This window comes from Prionailurus bengalensis, chromosome A2, assembly GCF_016509475.1.
Source record: "Prionailurus bengalensis isolate Pbe53 chromosome A2, Fcat_Pben_1.1_paternal_pri, whole genome shotgun sequence".
Classification (NCBI taxonomy): domain Eukaryota; kingdom Metazoa; phylum Chordata; class Mammalia; order Carnivora; family Felidae; genus Prionailurus; species Prionailurus bengalensis.
Genome location: NC_057348.1, coordinates 113,994,539 through 114,017,299, shown reverse-complemented (window position 1 = coordinate 114,017,299; position 22,761 = coordinate 113,994,539). Strand labels below are relative to the sequence as shown.

Genomic DNA, 22,761 nt, shown 5'->3' with positions numbered 1-22,761 from the left:
CCCACTTTCAGGAACACTCCGGTGTATGACTCTCTCATGACCCTGACAAGGACATGTTTGTTTCTGGTTTTTTGTCCTTGAATCCGGTAGCCAACATCTCCACACCACTCCAGATCAGTGGCAAGGCAGCATCTTCTAACGCTTGTCTGTGTCCTCTAGCCAGAGACCACCAGGGACACACCTGTAGGCGGACAAGCTGGGTTTGTTGCTTGTTGCCGAGGCGGAGACCTCACACCAGGGGGAGCTGTGGGGTAGCTCAGTGTGAAGGGGGGAGGGGAGGTTAGGGGTTAGGAGAAAGGACTCCTATTAGGACTTGGGTTTGTGTCCAGTGATTTGGGGGAGGGTTTAAAGAAGCAGGGCTTCACAGTCAGGAAATGGGGTAACTCTCTAACTGGATATCTTAAGTCTTATCTACAGGGAAGGCAGACTAGAGCAAAACTAAAGTGGTAATTGGAAAAGAAACAGCAGTTGCTCATTATCTGGGCTTTTTTTTTTTTTTTTTTCCGGCTTGGCCAACATTCATGCTTTGTCTGCGCTCAGATGTGTGTACCCTGTGGCCTTGTGTTTGTTCCATCACAGTCACAGAGTGGCCTTGTCTGATGTCAATTTTCTGCATAGTCACTGATGCTCACAGGAGAACCCCAAGTTGAACTGTGAGTGCCAGGCCAGCTCCCGAATATTGGGGGCTGCTTTTCTCTCTCTCAGTCTTTACCACTCTGAACTGCTGCACTTTACATATTTGCCTCCTTGATCAAAACTGCCACCTACTTCCTCACCCACCACCTCCCTGCTCCCTTAGCTCTCTGGGGACTTATCCTCAGCCCCTCCATGTTTTCTCAGTTTATCAGCTCCTTTCCCTGGCCAGACAGATACTATGTGGTGATGAACTGCATTCATGGTATGCTGACCAGCACCCCGAATCCCTTCTCTTGTCACCTCCTGTTGTTTTGTTGGCCAGCACATTCTTCAGGTGTGCCCCATCATTGGCTGTTCCCCTCTGTTTTTGAGTACTTCAGCAGAAAGGCACATAACCATAAACATGTGCTTCTACCCGTAATGGTCTACAAAGCTGCCTGACAACCCTCTTTTTCATAACTTGTTTTCCCCCTGTTGTCTGTCCTGCTGTCTGCCATGTTTTCACCAAGTTTAGCCTGAACCCCCTCCTTCCAGAAGACAATCTCAGTTCCCACTCTGCTAAGAAGATGGATGTCATCTCGTATGCTCTACTTTGACTTCCTTCTTTTCCCTACTTTATTTTTTTCTAAGTCTCCATCCATGCTTCTTCCCTTGAACTTCTCTGAGGGGAAGAAATGCCAATCCTCTTATAGCCTAACCCCACCACTGTGTTCCTAATCTTGTCCCCTCTTTCCTGTATCCCCCTCCTTGCTTCCTTCCCCAGCCACACAGCCTCTGCAATATGACCCCCTCCCTTTATAATTCAGTTCCCAGGAAGTGTTCTGTCATGTGTGTGTGTGTGTGTGTGTGTGTGTGTGTGTACGTACGTACGTACGTGTACCTCCTCCCTGTTCACTCACACCTTAACACTTTCTTCTCACCCCTGGACCAAACTGATCTTGTCATCTCTTTTTCTTAGACATATCTTTGTAAAGTTTACAGCAACAGACCACCTTTTTTCTTGAGTCTCTTGAGACCATGCCCTACAGATTCTCAGGCTCATCTTGGTTTTACTTCTTCATAATCTCTATAACTAGCTTTCCTCAAGACTCTGACCCTCTACCTCTTCCCCTACGTTCTGTGTTTTTTTCTTCCCCTAGCCCCATCTTTATAGTTCCCTTTTTTCCTTTTCTCCCTTCACAATCTCATCCACTCCCAAAACTTGAATAAATCACAAATTTGTCTCTGCCCTTGACCTCTACCAGAAGCCTGGTTCATTATTTCTAAGTATCTACCTGCTAAGTATCTATAGTATGATGTATTATCAGTTCTGAAACATCACTTATCTGAAACTAAATTCACCAGTCACACCAAAACCCATTTCTCTCTGCATTTTTGTCCCATTTCATGGCATTCCCATTCCCTGTCACCCAGAGTCATCTTTGACTATCACACCCCATGTATTCTATCTTTGTGTGGACTCTTGTATTCGGCCTCATCTTAGGGTGCTTACAAAGTTACAGTTACGTTGTTAGGGAGCCTGTTAACTTGTTAGTTAAGAGGAAGGGACTTGGCTTACTCGTCTCTGCCTGCCACTCAGCATCCAGCCCACTGCCTTGTCCATAGGAGACCCTCTGTTTGTTGAATGACTGACTATAAATTAACCATTTTAATCCTTTACATACACTTGACCAACTATTTGTCATTGATCAACTTTCCATCATTAGACCTTCCAAATACTTTTATTCTTGACCAAGCAAGCACCAGAAGGAAGTTTCATCCTCAGAACCTCAATCATGGTACTTCTGCTCTTTTTCAGGAAGAGCAATTAGGTAAGAGTGCATGGGTCACGAGGCATTAATAGTCTCTTCTTTTTTGAAAGCCAGATATAATACATAGGATTTTTATGTTTTCATGGCAATTTTAGATAACTTACATCTCCCTTTATACATCGATTTTTCTGCTTTTTCCTTTATTTTTTAACAGGTTTTCAAAATGGAAACTATCACTATGACATAAGATGCTCTTGATAGTACATCAATATGATTCAGCTATTTCCCTGCCCAGCAGAGTGTGGCTGCTCTGTGCACAGCCCTGTAATACATATTAGTTACACAGACATTAGAGAAGCCCTTCCCATCCATATGTATGTGCGGGACCCATGGAAGTTAATAATGCCATATATCACGTGCATGTAGAATGTAAAATGTACTTCAGAATGACAGCAGGCTCATATAAAATGAATATTGGCTTACGATGAGAGGAAAACCAGGGAAAGATTTTTGTCCTTTCAGATCTACTGTTGAGTGAATTATTTGTTTCCTTGTCTCGGTGTCTCAGACCCATATTGTGCCTTTTTTTTCTCTCTTTTTGGTCAATATATGCCCCTCTCTCCAGCCACCTTATTTCACTTCAACTACATGGATAACAAAAGAACCCCTTTGGAGAAATGAAAGATAGCAATTACACATTGGTATTCATGTTACAGGAGTCACACTGCCATCCTCAGGGAGTTTAACAATGAATATCCAACATTAATTGCCACAGTAACTGAGCGTCTGACCTTGCTGAAATGTAATACACCAGTTTTACATAGTAAAATTATTTGCCGCTAAAAGATATTTTTAATTATCATAAAATGTTTACAGTGACCCGTATTTTTTTTATTTTTGTCTCTACATTTTCTTGGGAATCAGGACATCAACAGTTGAAACCATAATTTTATCAATGATTTGGTTGACACTTAAGGCAAGACACTTATGAAAGGTGAATAAAATACATTGACATCCCTGTTAGATCTGTGGCGCTGATTAATAAAGTATAGCGGACTTAGTACATTTTACCCATTGGGGAAAATTTTGTTTTTAATGTTTGCACCTAATTTTAGGTTGGATTTTCTGCCAGCGGCAGAAACATGGTAGGAACTCTGGGGCAAGTTTCCCTTTTGAAAGAGGTGACATCATTTTTAAGGTGAAGCCTACTTACTATCAACTTTTCTTGCTTGAATCTTTTGCTCAAATCCTCAGAAATACAGAAGCTAGGTTTTCTGACATGCATTTTACAGTTCTTTTTTTCCTGGACTACCTTCCCCTTGCTGGGTGTCACACACTGGGAGAATTTCACACTATGTACTCTGAAGTGTTCATCCCTCAGGGTCGGGCTCTACACTGCTGGGTCAGCAGTGAGCCGGACTCCAACAGAGAGCCGCGTCAGCGGGCCATGCAGGCTCTGGGCTGTGGAAGCTGTGTGTGCAGAAATGAGTGATTGTTCAGCCTTCTCTCCTTTTTAAAAGGGACTGAGGTGAAGAAAGTCAGTGCACTCACCCATGACATGCGAATTTCAGCCTAGATGAGATTTTAACTAGAGATCCATTTTTGCTCGTATTCCGGCAAAACTGGTACATGATAAATTTGAAGACCATCTTATGTCCGGGGGGGGGGGAATGAACGAAACGATAGAATGGGCAGTTTTTTGCCCACCTTTTAAAGTAAGGCTGTGACGTAAATGAATATAGTATGTGTTCACTATAACTACTAAATAGGGCTTGCTCATTGTTTTAGTGTTTAAATGATTTATGACTTGCCAGTTTTAATATGGCAAATGTTTAATAAGCATTGACAAGACAAAAGAGAAGACACGTGCAATTAATATGTTGTGTTTTTCTGAAACTTTGAACTTTGGATTCCTTAATTCAAATCATTCAGGTAGTTTTAAAAGTGAACTCTCTGAATCCAAGCCCCACTTTATTTACTTTTTCCCTTTTCCTTTACAGTATCTATGTCTCCCAAATGCTTTATGTGTCCATAGAACTTGAACCTGGACACTCTACCATTAGAGGGAGATTCCTGAGCAGACTTCTCTTTTTTACAGAATCTTTAAAGAAATCATGGTGGAAAGCAACTTGAGAAAACCCAGCTTCAGTTTACTCCTGTTTTTTCTAGGGTGGGGGTGGGGGGTTGTTTTGTTCTGTTTGTGTTGGGTTTTTTGTTTGTTTTTTTGCCTGTGTAATTTTCTCTCCCTTTTTCCTCCCATCCATCGCTCCATCCCCAAACAAGCTGGATGAGGAAGTGGCCACGGTCCAGGTGAAGGAGCAGGAGAGGAACGTCCTGGTGCTGAAGAAGGTGCAGTGCTGTGGCCCAGCCCCCCTGGCCGGCGGCAGCGGCAGCGCCGAGAGTGATTGGAGGTGAGTTCGCACCGCAGCACGCGCTCCTGTTTCCTCGGCCCTGCCTGCCTCCCCTTCTCTCGCTCCATCTCACTCGCTCCCGCTGCCTCCCGTCCCTCCCTCCCTCTTTTCTCTCCGCCTCTCTCGAGCGTTCTAGCTGACTGCAGAGCTCTTGGCAGCCAGATGGACTCAGTTCCCAGCGAAAGGACAGAGATGGCAAGATCTTTTAGCTCTTAGGGGATGCCTTTGTTAGTAGTCGTTCACAATGGGCAGCTCCCGGCTGAGGGTCTTTGACCCTCATCTAGAGAGGAAGGAATCCGCAGCGCTCTCAGACCGAGAGCTGCCCTTGCCTACCTTCGATGTGCCTTATTTCAAATACATTGACGAGGAGGATGAGGACGATGAATGGAGCAGCCGCTCGCAGTCTTCCACCGAGGATGACTCCGTGGACTCTCTGCTCTCTGACAGATACGTGGTCGTGTCCGGGACCCCCGAGAAGATTTTGGAGCACCTTTTGAATGACTTGCACCTGGAAGAAGTCCAGGACAAAGAAACAGGTAAGGGGGGGGGGGGGGTGTCTCCAGCTTCCAGACTCACAGCTACGGCTGCCCTTGTCAATATCCTTAGGGGCAAGGCTCCCACTGTAGCCTAAATCAGCATGGGCAGAAACAGCATATGCTTTGTGCGCCTCCCCCCTTGGCCTCGTGCTGTTTTGTTTCAATCCAGTAAATGGACACATGTAGATCCAAGCAGCTGCCTGGGAAGTCGCTGTACAAAGAAAACGGTAAGAAGGCAGATGTTCTTGTGTCTTTGGCAATTTTTACCGAATCTCACCTAAAGGCAGTTGGCAGGAGGCCAGCATCTTAATAGCCAGTGTTCCTTGGGAAGAAATACAAGCGACAAGCATTCACCTGGCCTGTGGGAAGTGCTGAGCTGAGGGGAGCAGCCTCCCTGCAGAAACGTCAACAATTAATGCAACTACTCAGCAACTATAAGCCTCGCAGCAACTTCTGCCTTTTTCCAGGTGATTTACAAACTGCTCAGAGCAAGCCCTGCTGTGCAGAATACCATCCTCATAGCTTGGCAGACCAGAAACTATAATTCACTGAAGGCTTATTGATCAGACTTCTTGTCCTTTCTCTTTAATCTGGGAGCAAACAACCCATTTAGCTTTGTCACCCTTGCATTTTGGGAAACACTATCATTTGCATTTACAAAATAACCTAATCATGCTTCCTTTATCACCAAAGGGCAAGTACGTACTTCTTTTAACCAAAATTCTCTTAACAAATTCGTAATTTGTTCCAGCATGGAACATCATTCCAATGAATAGGCCTCTGTCTATAACTTGATCTCCTGACTAAAATGCACTTTTTGCTGTTATCACAGCACTTGTGATACCCACAGTTTACAGTATACTGACTGCATCAATAAAAAGTGTTTGTAGGTTGAATTCCTGCAGGGTAACACCTTAGGTTTTTCCCTTGTAGGAAAGATTGTGAAATGACAGCGTAGGTGGGAGCAAGTTTCCTTAGGTCCCAGTAGTTTTGTTTTGTTTTGTTTTTCTCTTCTCCTTTTGTCCGAACCTGATGTCTGGCTCTAAATTGCATTATGAAGGACATTACAAGAAACAAAGTTGTGTGAAATGTGTAAGTGAGTTAAAAACAAGAAAAGGAAAATGACCTAATCTCCTATCCTACAGTAATGTTACACTTTGATCTCAGTATTCAAATAGACACTTTATTTTGCATATGTTTGGCAGAAGGTGGTGGGGGGGATCACTAGTTGTCATTTATACACAGGCTGAAAGAAAAACATTCTCATGGCATTTGCTGGCATTTGTTTTTGCATGTCTATTGATTGATATTTTGTGCATTTGAGCACTATTCCCATGTTCTATATATAGCAGATACAATCATCATGGAACTGGGCATAATTTTCCATGTACTGATTACCATACTGGTTTACACAGGTGGTTTGGACTAGGTTATAGGAAATAATCTGCAAAAGGACACCTTTCAATGTGGATACATATTTGGGGGGATTGAATGCTTGCTTCTTTTTAATAGTACCCACAGTTCTCTATAATGTGAGAATTTGTGTCTAGGTCATATTAGTAAGTGTAAAAATTATTTACAAAATTTTTTTAGTTTATTTATTTTTGAGAGAGTGAGACAGACAGAGTGCAGGCAGGGGAGGGGCAGAGAGAGAGGGAGACACAGAATCCCAAGCAGGCTTCAGACTCTGAGCTGTCAGCACAGAGCCCGATGCAGGGCTTGAACCCACGGACCGCGAGATCGTGACCTGAGCCGAAATGGGACGCTTAACTGACTGAGCCACCCAGGCTCCCCGATAAGTGTAAAAATTATTACAGCCAGTGTTAGTCCTAATTTGATTTCCTTTTTCTTTCTTTCTAATCCCCATTGGGTTTTTGAGAAAGACGGCCTAGGTGGCAACTAACAAGTTCCCACTGCTTAACACTGGGAATGAGAAATCACTCTGATTACTAATGCTAGGAGTTGGCCACTGCTGGAAATGATGTTGTGCATGGTGTCTAGTGACTGTTATACCAACACTGGGGTCAAATGTGTCACTTTAGCCGTGTGCTCAGCAAAGCAAAGCAAAGCAAAGAGGACCAGAGCTCAGTGGCTTGTCCTAAGCCAGGCAAGAAGACCCCTGTCAAGTTCAGCCTCTCCTCATTTTTACTCATTTCCTCAGAGTTTTCAGAGGATGCATGAGACTTCAGATTTTTGTAGTGACACTTGAAGAAAGCATAGTAGCAACTTTTCCTCCAATTCAAGGAGAACTTTATGAAAATGAAAAGTCAAACCTATGAGATTGATGGGTGTGTAATAGGGAGGCCTAAGTGAAGTCCCATGTGGTTCTTCAAAACTTCACATACAGCACTTGGAGAAAATACAACAGAAAAGCCAGCATGTGGTTTTTGTTGCTAAAATGAAAAAGAAATATCATATATATATAAATAAAATAAATTTCGTGGGCAAATTGAAGAATAGTGGTTGTTAGTTTGTTCTAGTTTGAATACTAGATGAATCTCATATTGAAAGTAACCGAGGCCTCTTGTTACCAACAGAGGTGAATTTTAGTCATTTTGGCCAGGCTGGCAACCCTTATCATAAAAGGCCTATGTGTGTAAGAGCCTAATAGCATCGTATAAACATATGGAAGACAGATGGAGGAAAATGAGAAGGGGCTGCAATAAAAGTATACAGCAGCGTTTTTATGTTCTTGAGCACCCCTTTTAGAGAGAGGGAGCCATATGGGGCCAGCTGGGGCCATATGGTGGTCGTCCACATGGCCTCGATGGCAATGAGGAGGAAAGGGCATGTGGGAGGACGTAAGTGCTCCTGGAGACTGGGATGAGTCTGTTCTGGGTTCTTACATTCCTGTACCCACCAGAGGTTGGGGAAAATAATGGTGCAAGAGATGGAATTTCCCCTCCCTCTGCCACAAAAGTTACTTAGTTGTGAAAATGTAAGTGCAAGGCCCAATAAAAGACCTTCTGCACTCACAGAGGAGCAGTTGAAGTGATTACTAATTGATGTTAACGTGCAAGTGGAAAAACGTTGACTTAATTGAATGGAATAGGAAAGAGAATGGCAGAGCGGTTGACCTAATGTATTCCTGTTGTTACCTGAGTCCAGAATAGAAAACAATATATAGTGTTCTATCACCGTATGAATGAAGTCAAACTGAGTTTTAAAAGCAAAAATAATGTCAGAGATGCTTTTTTAAAAGCAGCCTACTAATGATTTCCCTAAATGGTTAGTTCCACACAACGCATAGCATGTGTGTTTTCTCATAATCCCCTCTATGTGTGCCTTTCCTCCCTTATAGAACTAGGCATAAGGGCTCTTTGCACGATTAGCTGTAGAATGAAGAATGAATGAATGAATGATTCTTCATTGTTTCAGATGGAAAAACCGGCCACTGGATATCTATTTCTGAACATGGAAAGTGACAGAAGCAGCTTTCAAAGATTACCTTTTCTGTCAAGGTTCAGGTTCTGACTTAAACATTTGGAATGACAGGGAAAAATCAAGCAGCTCTGTCTTTCATCTTCCCAGAGGGTAGACATCACTGAGCATTCTCAGCCCAGGACAATGACAAAGCGGGCAAGGAGAAAGAAAAACAAGGAATTGTGAGTAGAGGCTGGAGGGATAGAAGAGCGAGTCCTCCCACCCCCGCCACCCCCCAGCCAGCCCTGGTCTATAAGGTCTACAGGGTTCCTGCTCCTAGTTAACTCTTTGCCCTCCCTGGAAAGGATACAATATGTTTTGTTTAGGGATGCTACTGTTGGGAATAATGACTTCTGGTTCAAAGTAGGGGGGAAATTATGTATTGGATGGATTACATCAAGAAAAACCTTCTTATTGATTTTTCTTTCTGAATCTGCATTATGACAAATCTACCTCAAGGAGAACACAAGGGGAAATACATTATTTGCTCCCCTCTTTTTATCCATTTCCTTATTCTTTATGCGTCCTTTTGAAGCAAACATACTCAAGGTTACAGGTTTTTAAGAAAAGCGAACAGAGAATAGGATGGTTGGGACCAGCTCAATCCTATTAGGCTTGACCTGCTTTCTTCAGAGTGTGGCTGGTTTGGTTACTTGACAAGTAACTCACATAGTCTGTGGTCGGATACTCGGTGTGCAAATGCCTACTTTCGCCTCAGTGTTGGTGCTATGCTTTCAGCAGCACCTGGGAGGTTGAGCACATCATTGAGGAACTGAGTCCCTTATCTTTGTAGAGAGGCAACAATGAAAGTACCTGGCTTATATTTAGGGGTGTCTCACTCCATCGATAGAGTCCAGAAGTTAATCTGCATTGCCAGCTTAATGGCTTTTTTTTAGGGCAATGCACTGGTAGAACCTTGAGGAAAGCTAGGACAGGCACTTCATTTTTTATTAACTCTTCTAATCTTCTTCCTGGCTAGCACCAAGCCTGTCATAAGCACTTGATGCATATTTCTTGGGAAGAAAAATTAAGAATGCCTTTCTCCCGGTCATTGGAAAGAGAGAAGATAATTTAGGTGAACTTCTTCCTTGATTCCCTTACCTTTTAGGATTTCTGGAAAGAGTTTTGTTACTTCTGTGCCAGGCTGCCTCTGGGAAGAAGAAGACAGTAATAACTGTGAAGCATAGCTTTTGCAGAACTAAAACTTGTTGAGACTAGGCATAGAAAATTCTTAGATGGTGGTACACCTGGGTCCCACCCCAGCGATTCTGATTCAGTAGGCCTGAGATGGGACCTAAGCTTTACTGGCTTTAAAAGCTCCCCAAGTGATGCTGATATGCAGCCAGATATGAGAGCCACGGAAATAGAACATTGACCTTGTCTCATTACCGCACCACCCCCAGCAGCTTTTTAAGATTTATTCCAAGTTTCTAATAGTTTCAAATATATATTTGCCTCAGAGTGAGGGGCATCATTTCCCCTTTCCTCCACTTCCCCTCTACTCTCCAACCTGTCTTCGGGGCTTTATGTCCACTGGTCAGCCTCATGTCCACTGGTCCCTGTCCCTGAGCCTCGGCAGCCTAAGAATTTCACAATTTACAAACCTACCCGATTGGTCCATCCACTGAAATGATTTTTTTTAAAAAGGAAAAAAATCGGGGGAGATGGAGGTCCTGGACACACAGCTGTTTATTCGACTTCTCAGTGTTTGGAATGAGGAGGTTATGATAGAGTGAACCAAACCCACTTGGATTTTTGGCAGGATTCTGTCACACCATAAAAATCCCTGGGTGGCCCTTATGTCTCACAGCCAAGATGCTTACTTCTGCAAGAAATAGTGTTTTTAGGAAGGAGAAAAACTCTGCACATGGCAGAGTAGAAAGGGTACTAAATTGAGATTCTGAAGTCTGGGGTCCCCCCCAGATCTGGGCTCCTGAGACCTTGAGCAAACCATACAAAAGATGATCTTTGAGATATCTTTCATCACTAAAACACCTTCACTCAAAAGGATCTAATCAACATCTTTCCAAATGTCACAGAACCATAGAATTCCAGATCTGGAGGAGAGACCCTAGAATTCATGCAGACAGTTTCTGGAAGCTTGTGGTCACTTTACGCTGAAATCACTATCACTTACCCATTGTACAAGGATGTTAGCTATTTAGTCTACCTTCATATTCTATTATTGCTGCCTGTCTTTGGACTCAAAGCAGTTAGAATGTTGATGGTGGGGGGAAGCTTGGAACCCATGCTCAGTGGCCATACCTGGTGGTGATTTATGTGTGTTTGTGTATAACCTTGCTCAGTGGGAAACTTTTTAAGTTCCTTTGAGAATTTATATACTATAACATTTCCAAAGAATGGCTTTGATTTATCACCTACTAGTAAAATCCATTTATAGAATTTTATTACCAAGCCATCTTGGGATATTCAGAAATAGTCTGTTGCCAAGGGCAGTTTTGCCCCAGTGGTGAAATATACTACATCCTATCTTTTATACTAGCCATCCCCATAATTTACTTTTAACCATATACACTAATTCTGTGATAAAATATAACCGTGCATTTTTAATTACTCAATTTCTGTATGCCCATGAATGAATACCTTAGGAATAATTAATTCCTTCATTTTGCAAATATCTTTAACTTCTTTATGTCCTAGATGTGGGGGATGCAGTTGTAAACAAACTCCTTACCTTCATGGGGTTTATATTCCAGTGGGAGGATTCAGACAAAAAAGCAAATAGGAAAATAGTGGATATTAAATGTTAACCAGTATCATTACAGGCACTATTTTAGGATCACTATATCCACATGTCTTTAAAAATAAGCTAGAGGAAATTTTGATGTATTTAAAGTATTTGAGAGAATTAACATGAAACTATTGGTTATTTTCAACAAAGTTCAGAACCAAAGGACATAGACTTAATTGAAGAAAAAAGAGAAAGGAAGACATTTGAAGGGTGCCTGGGTGGCTCAGTCTGTTGAGGGTCTGACTCTTGGCTCAGGTCATGATCTCACAATTCCTGAGTTGGAGCCACACATCCGGCTTGGTGCTGTCAGGCTGTCAATGCAGAGCCCTCTTTGGATCCTTTGTCTCCCTGTCTCCCTTCTCCTCCCCCACGGTGCATGCACGAGCTCTCTTGCTCTCTCAAAAATAAACATTAATAAAAAAGAAGAAGATGGGGGCGCCTGGGTGGCTCAGTCGGTTAAACGTCCGACTTCAGCTCAGGTCATGATCTCGCGGTCCGTGAGTTCGAGCCCCAGAGCCTGGAGCCTGCTTCCGATTCTGTGTCTCCCTCTCTCTCTGGCCCTCCCCCGTTCATGCTCTGTCTCTCTCTGTCTCAAAAATAAATAAACGTTAAAAAGAAAAAAAAAATCAAAAAAAAAAAGAAGAAGAAGAAGGGGTACCTGGGTGGCTCAGCCAGTTGGGTGACTGACTTCGGCTCAGGTCATGATCTCACGGTCCATGGGTTTGAACCCCACATCAGGCTGTGTGCCGAAAGCTTGGAGCCTGGAGTCTGCTTCCGATTCTCTGTCTCCCTCTCTCTCTCTGACCCTCCCCTGCTCATGCTCTGTCTCTAGCTCTCAAAAATAAAGATTAAAAAAGAAAGAAAGAAAGAAATTTGAAATAGGTATAGGTGTCCCCAGATGGTAGTAGCTGGAAATACAAGCCGTAGAATCTGCATCCATGGAAATGTTTGATACCATCTTTTAACATCTTCACCTGTGAAAATAACTTTTTCATAGACATATAACTAGATAGGCTGCCATTTGAGGTCTTTTTCAGCTTTATGAAACTGCCACATTTAAATATGAGGTTAATTTTGTTTGCATACATGCTTTAATAAAAAAGTCAACAGCAGAATAAATTCATTAGCACCAACTCCAGCCCCCGTGGGTATGCCTGAGATGCTGAGCATCGCTGCTTAGTGAAGGCTTACTTTGCCAGATAAAGCCAAGGCTTGAGATAGCTATCCACAGTTACCATGAAAATCCCCAAAGTGCTGTTGAGACAAAGCTGGAGGTAAAAGTGTTCATGGGAAAATATAGTTTCTGCTCTGTGGTATACTCTGTACTGTGGGTTTTGTTTTGGTTTGGTTTGGGGGCAATTCCCTTAACTTCCCTCCCTATTACTAATATGCAGAATTATTGCAGAGACCATAATTGAAGCATTGGGAGACTTTGTAAATTAATGTCGACAAATAATGAGATAATTAGAATTATGTAGAAGTTTTCTTCTCAGTTGCCTCATTAACGAAAGCAGAGGACTTAGGCCACGTGATGTTTGAGGTCCCTTCCAGATTCGGGAGCCAGGATTTGGAAATTACTCAAGATAGCCCTCCATTTATCCAAACATCCTCTCCATCAGATGGATTATTTTATTTATGCATAAACTTTTTATTTTTTATTTGAGAAAGAGCAAGCATGCACAAGTAGAGGAGAGAGGGAAGGGGGGGGGAGAGAGAGAGAGAGAGAGAGAGAGAGAGAGAGAGAGAGAAAATCTTAAGCAGGCTCCATGCTTAGTGTGGAGCCCGATGTGGGGCTCAATCTCATGACCTGGGGATCATGACCTGAGCTGAAATCAAGAGTTGGATGCTCAACCAACTGAACCACTCAGGTGCCCTGCAGATGGATCTTTTTACAGGATAATTATCCCCATCTCATGGACATAGAAGCTAAGGTAGAAGAAGTTAACTAAGCTGCTACAGAGATAGAATGATCATTTGAATCTGGAAATGAACCCAGGTGTATCCCTAGCTTTATTCCAGAGATCATTTTTTTCTAGTGAATAGAGTCATGGATAAAGGGCATAATGGAAGTAAAAACATACCATTCAACTGTAGCTATAAACCCCAAATCAGGTGCTTCAGTAGCTACTTAAGAGTGCTGTAATCTCCGCACAAAGACCTGCTTCTTGGTTTCCAGCTGTGAGCGGGATGGCCACTGGGTGAGCTAAGGCCTTCAAGAAGGTTACAAAAGAAGGGAAGGAAGAGACCCTAATACTAGCTGATGCTATGTCAGAACATTCGCATGAGAAGTGATTAAAAATCATATTTTGACCGTGGATTTCATTTGAGGTACTCATCATCTGATCTAATCTATTCACACCACCTTTAAACATGTGATATTATGTATGATAACAAGGGAATTGATGCTTTTACGCTGCCAGTAGATCGTGGGTTAATTAATACTCTTGTTGGTAATGAAGCAAGGTGAAATGAAGTGAGACAGAGCTGAAGCATAAGGTCATTAACATACACTGATTAATAATGGAAATGTGAACGTTTCATTACCGCATAACCAATGGGCAAAGGAAGGTGTGTAATGGATGAAGATATAAGTAGGAGTACAGCATACTTTCCAGGCATACAATTCATATTTAGAATGAGAACAGATCACTGGAACGCATTTTTTTAATTTGCATCATTTTCATGTTGAATCCACACAACCTCTTCCCATATTTTGTGTTCAGCTATAGTCTAGAGCACACTAGAAGCAAACTAAAATATTGTAGGCTATGGAAAATTAATTTCAAGAGGATCTGAAGATAAGAAAGGGAAAATGAAATACATATGGAGCAAGAATTACCTGAGACGTTAAGTCTTAAGCCTCTTGACTCTAAGGATGTTGAAAAACCTGGACATCTCAACAAGCTTCTAGATTTTCTTCTTTGAATACTTGTAAGGAAAATATCACCACTTTCTGATGGTTTGAGTGAAGTTCTTATCCTAGAGCCTGGAGGTGAAGCAGAGGGTCTTTCAGAGTTTCCTTCACACGAATTCTAAATGAAATTCACATGGGACTGCTGTTTCTGTAAAGTCAGTCCTGGTGGTGATGTTCTCAAACCGCGAACCATGAGGGGTTTTCTGTGTAAACTGTAGCCAGTGTGAGAGATGTAGAAATGAATGGACTTTCTCTTTCATTCACTGCTGCACGTTTTATTTGCTTTATTTTCCTTATTTACATTTTATTTGCTTTCCCTTCACCTCAGATGCCCAATTTGATGACACCGTTAGGAACCTTAGGTATTTCTTTACAGTTGAGTAAATTTCTAATTTCCTAGAATGGCTGGAGGATAAATTATTACAAATAATAAAATACTCTGGTACATGAACTGTCAGTTTTCAAAGGATCTGAATATATAAAATTACAATCTATTTTGAAAGATAAATTATATAAAAGGCTCTGTCTGATAAGACACAAAGTTCATGTAGAATCAATGAAGCCCTGAGAGTCTTCAGCTTTATTATTACAGGAAGAAAATACTGTCTTAAATCTATCAAGTCTCTTTGATACAGGATGCAGGTTGCTTTTGAAACACAGATCCTCAGTATAACTTGAATTTTATCTCATAAAAATAAATTTGAGAAAGGTAACAGCTTGTTTAGTTCTCATATTCTGTCTCCCTAATATATACCTAGTAAGAATCTCTATAGTACAGATTTTCAGTTAGTTCGGTACTGATTTTTGTTCTTATATTTTGTTGTTTCCTTTTTGTTGTTGTTTTAAAAAGAAAATTGATTTCTATCCCTTTAAAAAAGTGATGCTTTTCCCAAATCTCCCAAGTTTGTAAAATTAACATATTTTCTTAGTTATGGTCTTTGGGTATATTTAATACTGCACTGCAGACACTTATGATTTTGTTGGTATCCCCCTGAATTTCCAGATACTTGTTTAAATGTGTGGTATAACACAGGCGTGTTTGGAGTAGCAAATTGGAAGGAGCAACAGATTCTAAAATTCATGAAGATAAAATATACCGTGTCAATAGAATTGGCAATCTAGTAATTTTAGCAAGGCCACAGTTTTACTGTAACATCACCAACTGAAGTTACTGGAGTCTAAGTCAATGTCAAAGGATGAAAAAACCTCTTCTCTTTCTCTCTCTCTCTCTCTCTCTCTCTCTCTCTCTCAGAGATCTTGTGTGTCACCTCCCTAGACATTTGAAAGATTTGAAGTGAGATCATACGATGTCCTTGTGTTATTTGAAATGCTGTGCCGGTGCGCCTGGATGGCTCTGATGGTTAAGTGACTGACTGTTGATTTCTGCTCAGGTCATGATCTCACAGTTGTGAGGTTGAGCCCCACATCAGGCTCTGCCCTGGCAGCATGGAGCCTGCTTGGAATTTTCTCTCTGTGTCTCTCTCTCCCTCTCCCCCTCTCCCCTTCTCCCTTCTTTCTTACCCCTCCCCTGCTCTCTCTCAAGATAAATAAACATTAAAAAACTAATCATAAAATGCTATGCCATCTTCCTCAAGTAAAACTAGCATTCTATCAGAAAAAAACAATTCTAAGTGATTTTTCTGTATAAGAGTGTGTACTTGAGGTAGTCTCCTAAGTGTGAGGGAGAAATGTTAGTGAATGGCAATTTGTTGATTATAATCACCGCATGTTAATCTCACAGCATGTTTCAATCGAATTATTGCTTCATTGAAAGGGTGCAGTGCCACAGAATTGCTGTAATCGACAACCACATGTCTGAAAGGGATATTCTTTGAGCAGGAGAATTTTTGCCTTTAACATACCTATAATTGAGCTTTTTCTCATTTCTCTTTGCAGTCTTTCTCATTATAACCTTCCCCTCCCATTTCCCATTATCCTCATTTTCTGCCCTTGGGGCTTTCTTGCTCTACAATTGAAACCATTCTTTTCATTCTGTTTGCAGCTTTTTGCCTTACACATAACGCTGCTTCTTGGCTGGCAGGCCTTCCCCCAAATCTTTCAATAAATATGAAATTAGAGGGAATGGTTAAATATGAGTGAACAGAAAATGTAGAAAACTAAAATATCTTGTAATCCCCAAAATATCTTATTGTAATCTGAATAGTGATAGAAAATTATTTTTAGAGCAATTCTGTATCTTTTTCTGCTTCAGACTTAACTGTTCTTGTCTGTTGTCTTCATACAGGATACTTTATGAATCTTTTAAATCCTTTAATCCTGTAAATGAGTTTCACTTAGAGTGAAGATGAAAAGTATAAGTTAAAATTGCCTATTGCATACTTGGCTGGGTATCTCTACTTAAGTTCTCAGCCTTGAGTGAATGTCGTTTTTGGTGCAAGGGCTACATGTATCAGGACTCATGATAGGTAGCAGTTCTAATATTAAAGCACCTGGTCTATTCCTTCAGTAATTACGTGCCTTTCAGTGTGCCTTAAATAAATATACTTGTTATAAAGAGAGATTTGCTTAGTACTTAAAGCGAGTTAAATTTTTGCCCCTAAATTTTCTTGTCTTGCTTGATATTGATATAGATACCGTCAATGTAGTGTAACGTGTTTTGTCAAGAAAAAATAAGGAACATGACGAAGATTTTTTCGCGCTAATTTTGGATCTCTTCTCCAGAGTTGGACATAGAAAATGCACCCTCTTGTGTCTTGTTGCAATTTGATCTGAATTTAAAGGCATTGCAAGCCATTTTGTTTACCACTGTGTTGACTTCCGTAAAAATACTTTAGTTAGCTCACGTTCTGCCATTGCTGACTGGCATAATGCTAGCACACATCTCAGAATTGTTATGACGATTTGCTCTATTATAGTCTCCTAGGGAGTGTGTTTGTTCTTTTGGGGGGAAAAACATGCAAGGCAAATGTGTTCTTCATCAGCATATTCTAGAAATCCACAGTAGTGAGGTCAGGATAAATTCACAATACTTACCTCTCCTTAAATGTGCTTTGCCTGCTTTGATAATAGAGAAACGTGAGAAGCACTGCTTATCATGTGTTTGAGTTCCTGAAAATGTTCTTTGTGTGTATATGATTTGTTAATTTATTATTTGTTATTAGGAAGGCTGTATGTAACAGAAAAACTGATGGTAACTTAAGGTGGAAGGATACTTCTCTCTCATGTGAAAATAAAAATAAGTGCAGTATAGAGCTGGTAGAACTAGTGAGGCCACTCTGAAATCAGCCAGGACTGAGACTCCTTCCAGCTCTTCGCTCCAGTGTCCCTGGAGTCTGGCCTTTATGTCCTGAAATCAAGAGGGATGCTAGCATCCCAGTCCAGATAGCAGGATGGAGCAGGTCCAGAACACATGTGTCCATCACACACGGCCTCTGCTTTTATCTTAGTCATAGCCACATCTAGCTGCAGGTGAAGGTAGGAATATGTTGTTTGGTTTTAAAATATCTGGGGAGCAATATGGCCAAGAAAAATCAAAGTTTGATTCCTAAACAAATGAAAAGTGGTATGTAATTTTTATAAGGGGTAGCTTATGGGGGTGCCTGGGTGCCTCATTGGGTTGAACGTCCGACTTTGGCTTGGGTCATGATCTCACAGTTCATGGATTCAAGCCCCACATTGGTCTCTGTACTGACAGCTCAGAGCCTGGAGCCTGCTTTGGATTCTGTGTCTCCCTCTCTCTCTGCCCCTCCCCTGCTTGCATTCTGTGTATGCCTCTCTCTCAAAAATAAATAAACATTAAAAAAAATTTTTTTAATAATAAATAAATAAATGGAAGCTTATGTTTGTTTTGATACTTTAGGTCCCAGGCCATGATTATATATATATTTTTCTTAAAGTTTATTTATTTTGAGAGAGAGAGAGAAAGAGAGTGCATGCATGAGCAGGGTGTAGGGGTAGAGGGAGAAACAGAGAATCCCAAGCAGGCTCCGTGCTGTCAGCACAGAGCTCCATGGGGGACTTGATCTCAGAACCGTGTGATCAGCACCTGAACCAAAATCAAGAATCGGACTGAGCCACCCAGGTGCACCCATGATTATATATTTCTTCTCTTCAAAGGAATATAAATGTATTGTGATTTAAAGCACTGTGTGATCATTTTTTAAAGCCTATAAAATAGTTTGGATTTGCTCTTGTAGTCTTCTCAACACTGACTATTGACAGTGATCTCATGTATTATTAACATGCAAAGAGTACTTAATAGTAAGTACCTTTCTCGTATCTGATTTGAGCCACTGAATTCATGTTTGAGAATTCTACATCTTTCACACCAAAATTCTCCCTACAGGTTGTTAGAAATATTTTTCACAAAGCATATGAAACATATATTAAAAAATATTTCACATATTATGGTTTCAATGAAGTTTAACAATAGCACACATTAAATTTCTTCTCCTAAAGATAGCTTATAGTATGTATTACTATATTCTTGGTGATATTTCAGAACTCTTATGTGCCTGTAACATAACTGCTCGATGTGGGTCAAATCACCATGAATCTTGTGATTCCAATGCTATGAGAAAGGCCTAAGGGTGTTTTTAGATGTGTGAGTAGTATATTTACTTCTAAACAAAACTAACTTATTAGAACCATTTTAGACAAAGGAATTTATATGAGTGCCTTTAGCTGAAAGACAAAAATATCTTAACCAGTGGCAGTTAGTACATGTTTAATGGCTTATTTACCCAGATGTTAGAGGGATAGGCAGAGGTGGTCACGGAGGTGAGGAACAGCCAAGACTTTGATGTGGAAGTCAGTTCTTTTCTTTTAAGAAAGAAAGGACAAAATAAAATGTGACTAATGATTCTCAGTATTTGTAATGTTTAATATGGAAAAGTTCATCTAGAAAGAAAGGAAGAGTTTTATGGTCTGACCTTTAAAAAAAATTTTAATGTTTATTTTATTTTTGAGAGAAAGAGAGAGAGACAGAGTGTGAATGGGGGAAGGGCAGGAGGGAGGGAGACACAGAATCCCAAGCAGGCTCCAGGCCCTGAGCTGTCAGCACAGAGCCTGACGGAGGGCTTGAACCCACAAACTGTGAGATCATGACCTGAGCCTAAGTCGGCATTTAACCGACTGAGCCACCCAGGCGCCCCTATGGTTTGACCATTTTAAAACATTGTTTCAGTTTCTCCCTTTACATTGCAACCTTTTAAAATAGAATTATGTGTAAATGGCCATTAAAACATCTTAAGAGCATTAGGAGTTTGTGAACTATCTTAATTCTCCCGTGTGATTGTCAGTTCTGCCTTTAGAAAAGGAAATTGGCTGATCCCATATAGCTATTTGCTGTTTGTCAGGTGTTCACTAGAAAATAAAAACAAAATAAATTTCGGGTAGGCATAAAGGAACTCCAGCATACTGGCACATAGATGGAAAATGACTTTATAGGGGCATTTTTGGCAATTCAAGGCCAATAAAAAGGCCAAGTTCCTATATCTGTCCATCTGTCCAGTGGATGTTCATGTGCATCCATTTCCCTTACCCCCAGTATGGACCATTTGGATTCACAGCCTCAGAAGAGCAGAGTTCAGTGAAATCCTGTGCTGGGGATCAGCCTGCCTTGGGACGTAGGCCCCTTCTGATATTAACTTGAAACAACTTAGTAGTTTTTCACTTTACTTACCTCAGACTCGATGTCACCATTCTGCAAAAGAGAGTACAAGACCTGCCTCCTAGAAAGAATTTGAGGAGCACAGATCATGTGGGTAAAGCTCATGGTACAGCCCCCAGTATGTGGTCAGTCGAGGGTGGTTGTTTCATTATGTTGAAACAGAACAGCTATCTTCTCTTCCCTACTTTTCCTCATTGCCCATCGAATGATGCTACCCTTGGCTTCCTGGGGCACACTAAGGAATAGGTGAGGTTCAAAGCAAATTTGGGGTTCTCTAGGGCTAAAACGTGTGCTGGATGGGGGTGGGGGATGATGGGAGAGAGGGTGGAGGTTTGGTCAGACATTCCCATGAATGGGATATGCATCTGCTGCTAGTGGGCTGCCTTATGTGGTCCTTTTATGATGTCGCTGATTAAATTCCAAACCCTGTGAAAGTTGAGGCCTTAAAACTGGGCCTTCTTCATAGCAGCGAGCACAGTGCTCAACCCCAAGCCATAGGTGTTCACTCAACAGTTGTGACCAAACCTTCCTTGGTGACCGTAATGCACCAGTCTCCCTTTCACTGGAGTGAGAAAGAAAGCAGCCATATGTTACTGAAAAGAGCTCCACTGGCTGGTCTGGAACCCAGAGCACACAGGTGTCCCTGCTGTCAGTCACTGGTTGAAATATTTGTCTTCGAAACATTTTTAAACATGGACTAAACTGTAAAGGAAATTTTAGAGTAAAGTAAATTTTCTTATATTAGACATTTTCAATTTATATAAGATCTTGTGCCAGATTGTTTAGAAAGAGGCTTAGTTATGTTTAATTGTGTTTAATTTCTTAAAGATCATATTTTTGGGGGTGCCTGGGTGCTCAGTCAGTGAAGTGTCCGACTTCGGCTCAGGTCAGCTCTCATGGTTCGTGGGTTCAAGCCCCGCATTAGGCTTTGTGCTGACAGCTCAGAGCCTGGAGCCTGCTTCAGATTCTGTGTCTCCCTCTCTCTGCCCCTCCCCTGCTCGCTCTCTCTCTCTCTCTCTCTCTCTCCTCTCTCTTTCTTGCTCTCTCTCTCGTATCTCTAGAGTTTTTGTTAAGCAGAAACAAAAAAATAAATAAAATTTTACTCCTCTGATTTCCAGAGTGGAAAAATTAACATCCAGAATGGTGATATATTTCAAGTTTGGGAAGGAAGCTGATAATAGAGATTCTTCTTGGTGCTTGGGAGATAAAAAATCATACCTTGTCCTAAGTTGAATCCAGTATTAGAGTTATTGCTTGAAATAACCAGGCCCCAGACTTGTAATTTAAGATTTAATGTTTAAATTAGTGTTTTCTTTGTTTCATGGAATTTTGGAATGTTGAGTCGACAAGCACTTAGTAACCTAGATTGTATCTTTAAGAATGTATTGTGTGATGTTAATCAAAGGAGATGGAGCACCTCCGACAGTTGACTATGTTAGACTGAGTGCATCTTGCAACTAGATATTAATTTTTGTTGGTAGATGCTGGCAGATAGGTATTGAAAGCTCCATGCCCATGGTACTTCCACGTTCTAATCTATACTGTTAAATAAAATGATACTTGGATTGATCATGAAGAAATTTTTCCTCCCGGCTTATTTGTGAGAGCAACTGCTGTTACTAATCAATGAGCTATAACTGCGAGAAGAGTCTTTGGGGGAAAACAGCGTGATAGATGGTATGAGGGCTGATTATCTGACTATCCGTAGTTCCTTTCAGTCTAAAGGACTAAAAGGGCATGCCCCTACTGTTTTCCAAGGGGCATCTCTCCCTGTGTCCCAGACCGGGACCATTTACACACCAAATCCAGTGACCTTTGAATGGTCAGGCTGATGAATCTCCCTCCAGCAACTTTTGACACTCATAGTGTGCTCTCTTCCACTCGTCCTTTCTTTTTGGCTTCTATGACATTTATGTCTCCCTGTTCCCCTGTTTGTGTCTTTCTTCTCTTCCTCCTTCCTGAATTCTCTTAGCATTGCCCACATGTGAACATCCATCCCAGCTCACCTCAAACCCGTGCTTACAACTCCCTCGCACTGGATCTGACATGACACTTAATGTCATCCCAGCCACTCTTTTCCTACTGTAGCTCTCATAATCATCCAGACCTCTTTAGCAAGCTCTGGTCTTTGATGTTTTTACCCAGTATCTTCACTTTAAGGTAGCCGTAGGGGCACCTGGGTGGTTCAGTTGGTTGTGTGTTCGACTTCAGCTCAGGTCACCGTCTCATGGTTTGTGAGTTCAAGCCCCACATCAGGCTCACTGCTGTCAGTGCTGAGCCAGCTTCGGATCTTCTATCCCCCTCTCTGTGCCCCTCTCGGGTTCTTATGCACGTGTGCACCTTCTCTCTCCCTCAAAATTAAATAAACGTTTAAAGTAGGCTTAGAGTACTCAAACTCAGTGCATTTAAAGTAAACTTCCCTCTCCTTATTCTTCCTTTATCCAGTGTGACTGTCCTGACTGTCCTGATAGAGCAAGTGTAATCTCTATCTCTTGTCACTTCTCCTCTTGAAAATTTCCATTCACTTCCCCTTTTCTATAAAACAAGCCCCAGGCTTCTTATTCTAAGGCTCAAACACCCTCCAGAATTGGCTACAACCTACTTTCTAGCTTTATTTCTCAGTTAGGCCATGTGATCTCTTCCATTACTGTTTCACAACTATACCCCAGACCAAGACTTAGGAACCTGCCTGTCCACAGACAGCTA

At 41.5% G+C, this 22,761-nt stretch overlaps 1 protein-coding gene across 1 annotated transcript in view; it reads left to right on the top strand.

Moving 5' to 3' along the window:
- The window catches only part of RAPGEF5 (Rap guanine nucleotide exchange factor 5), a 226,888-nt gene that overhangs the window by 147,600 nt on the left and 56,527 nt on the right, over nucleotides 1–22,761 (top strand). The window contains exons 10-11 of the mRNA XM_043589070.1: nucleotides 4,671–4,798; nucleotides 5,246–5,334. Of these exons, the coding sequence (XP_043445005.1) occupies nucleotides 4,671–4,798; nucleotides 5,246–5,334 (217 nt within the window). The remainder of the gene's footprint in view (nucleotides 1–4,670; nucleotides 4,799–5,245; nucleotides 5,335–22,761) is intronic.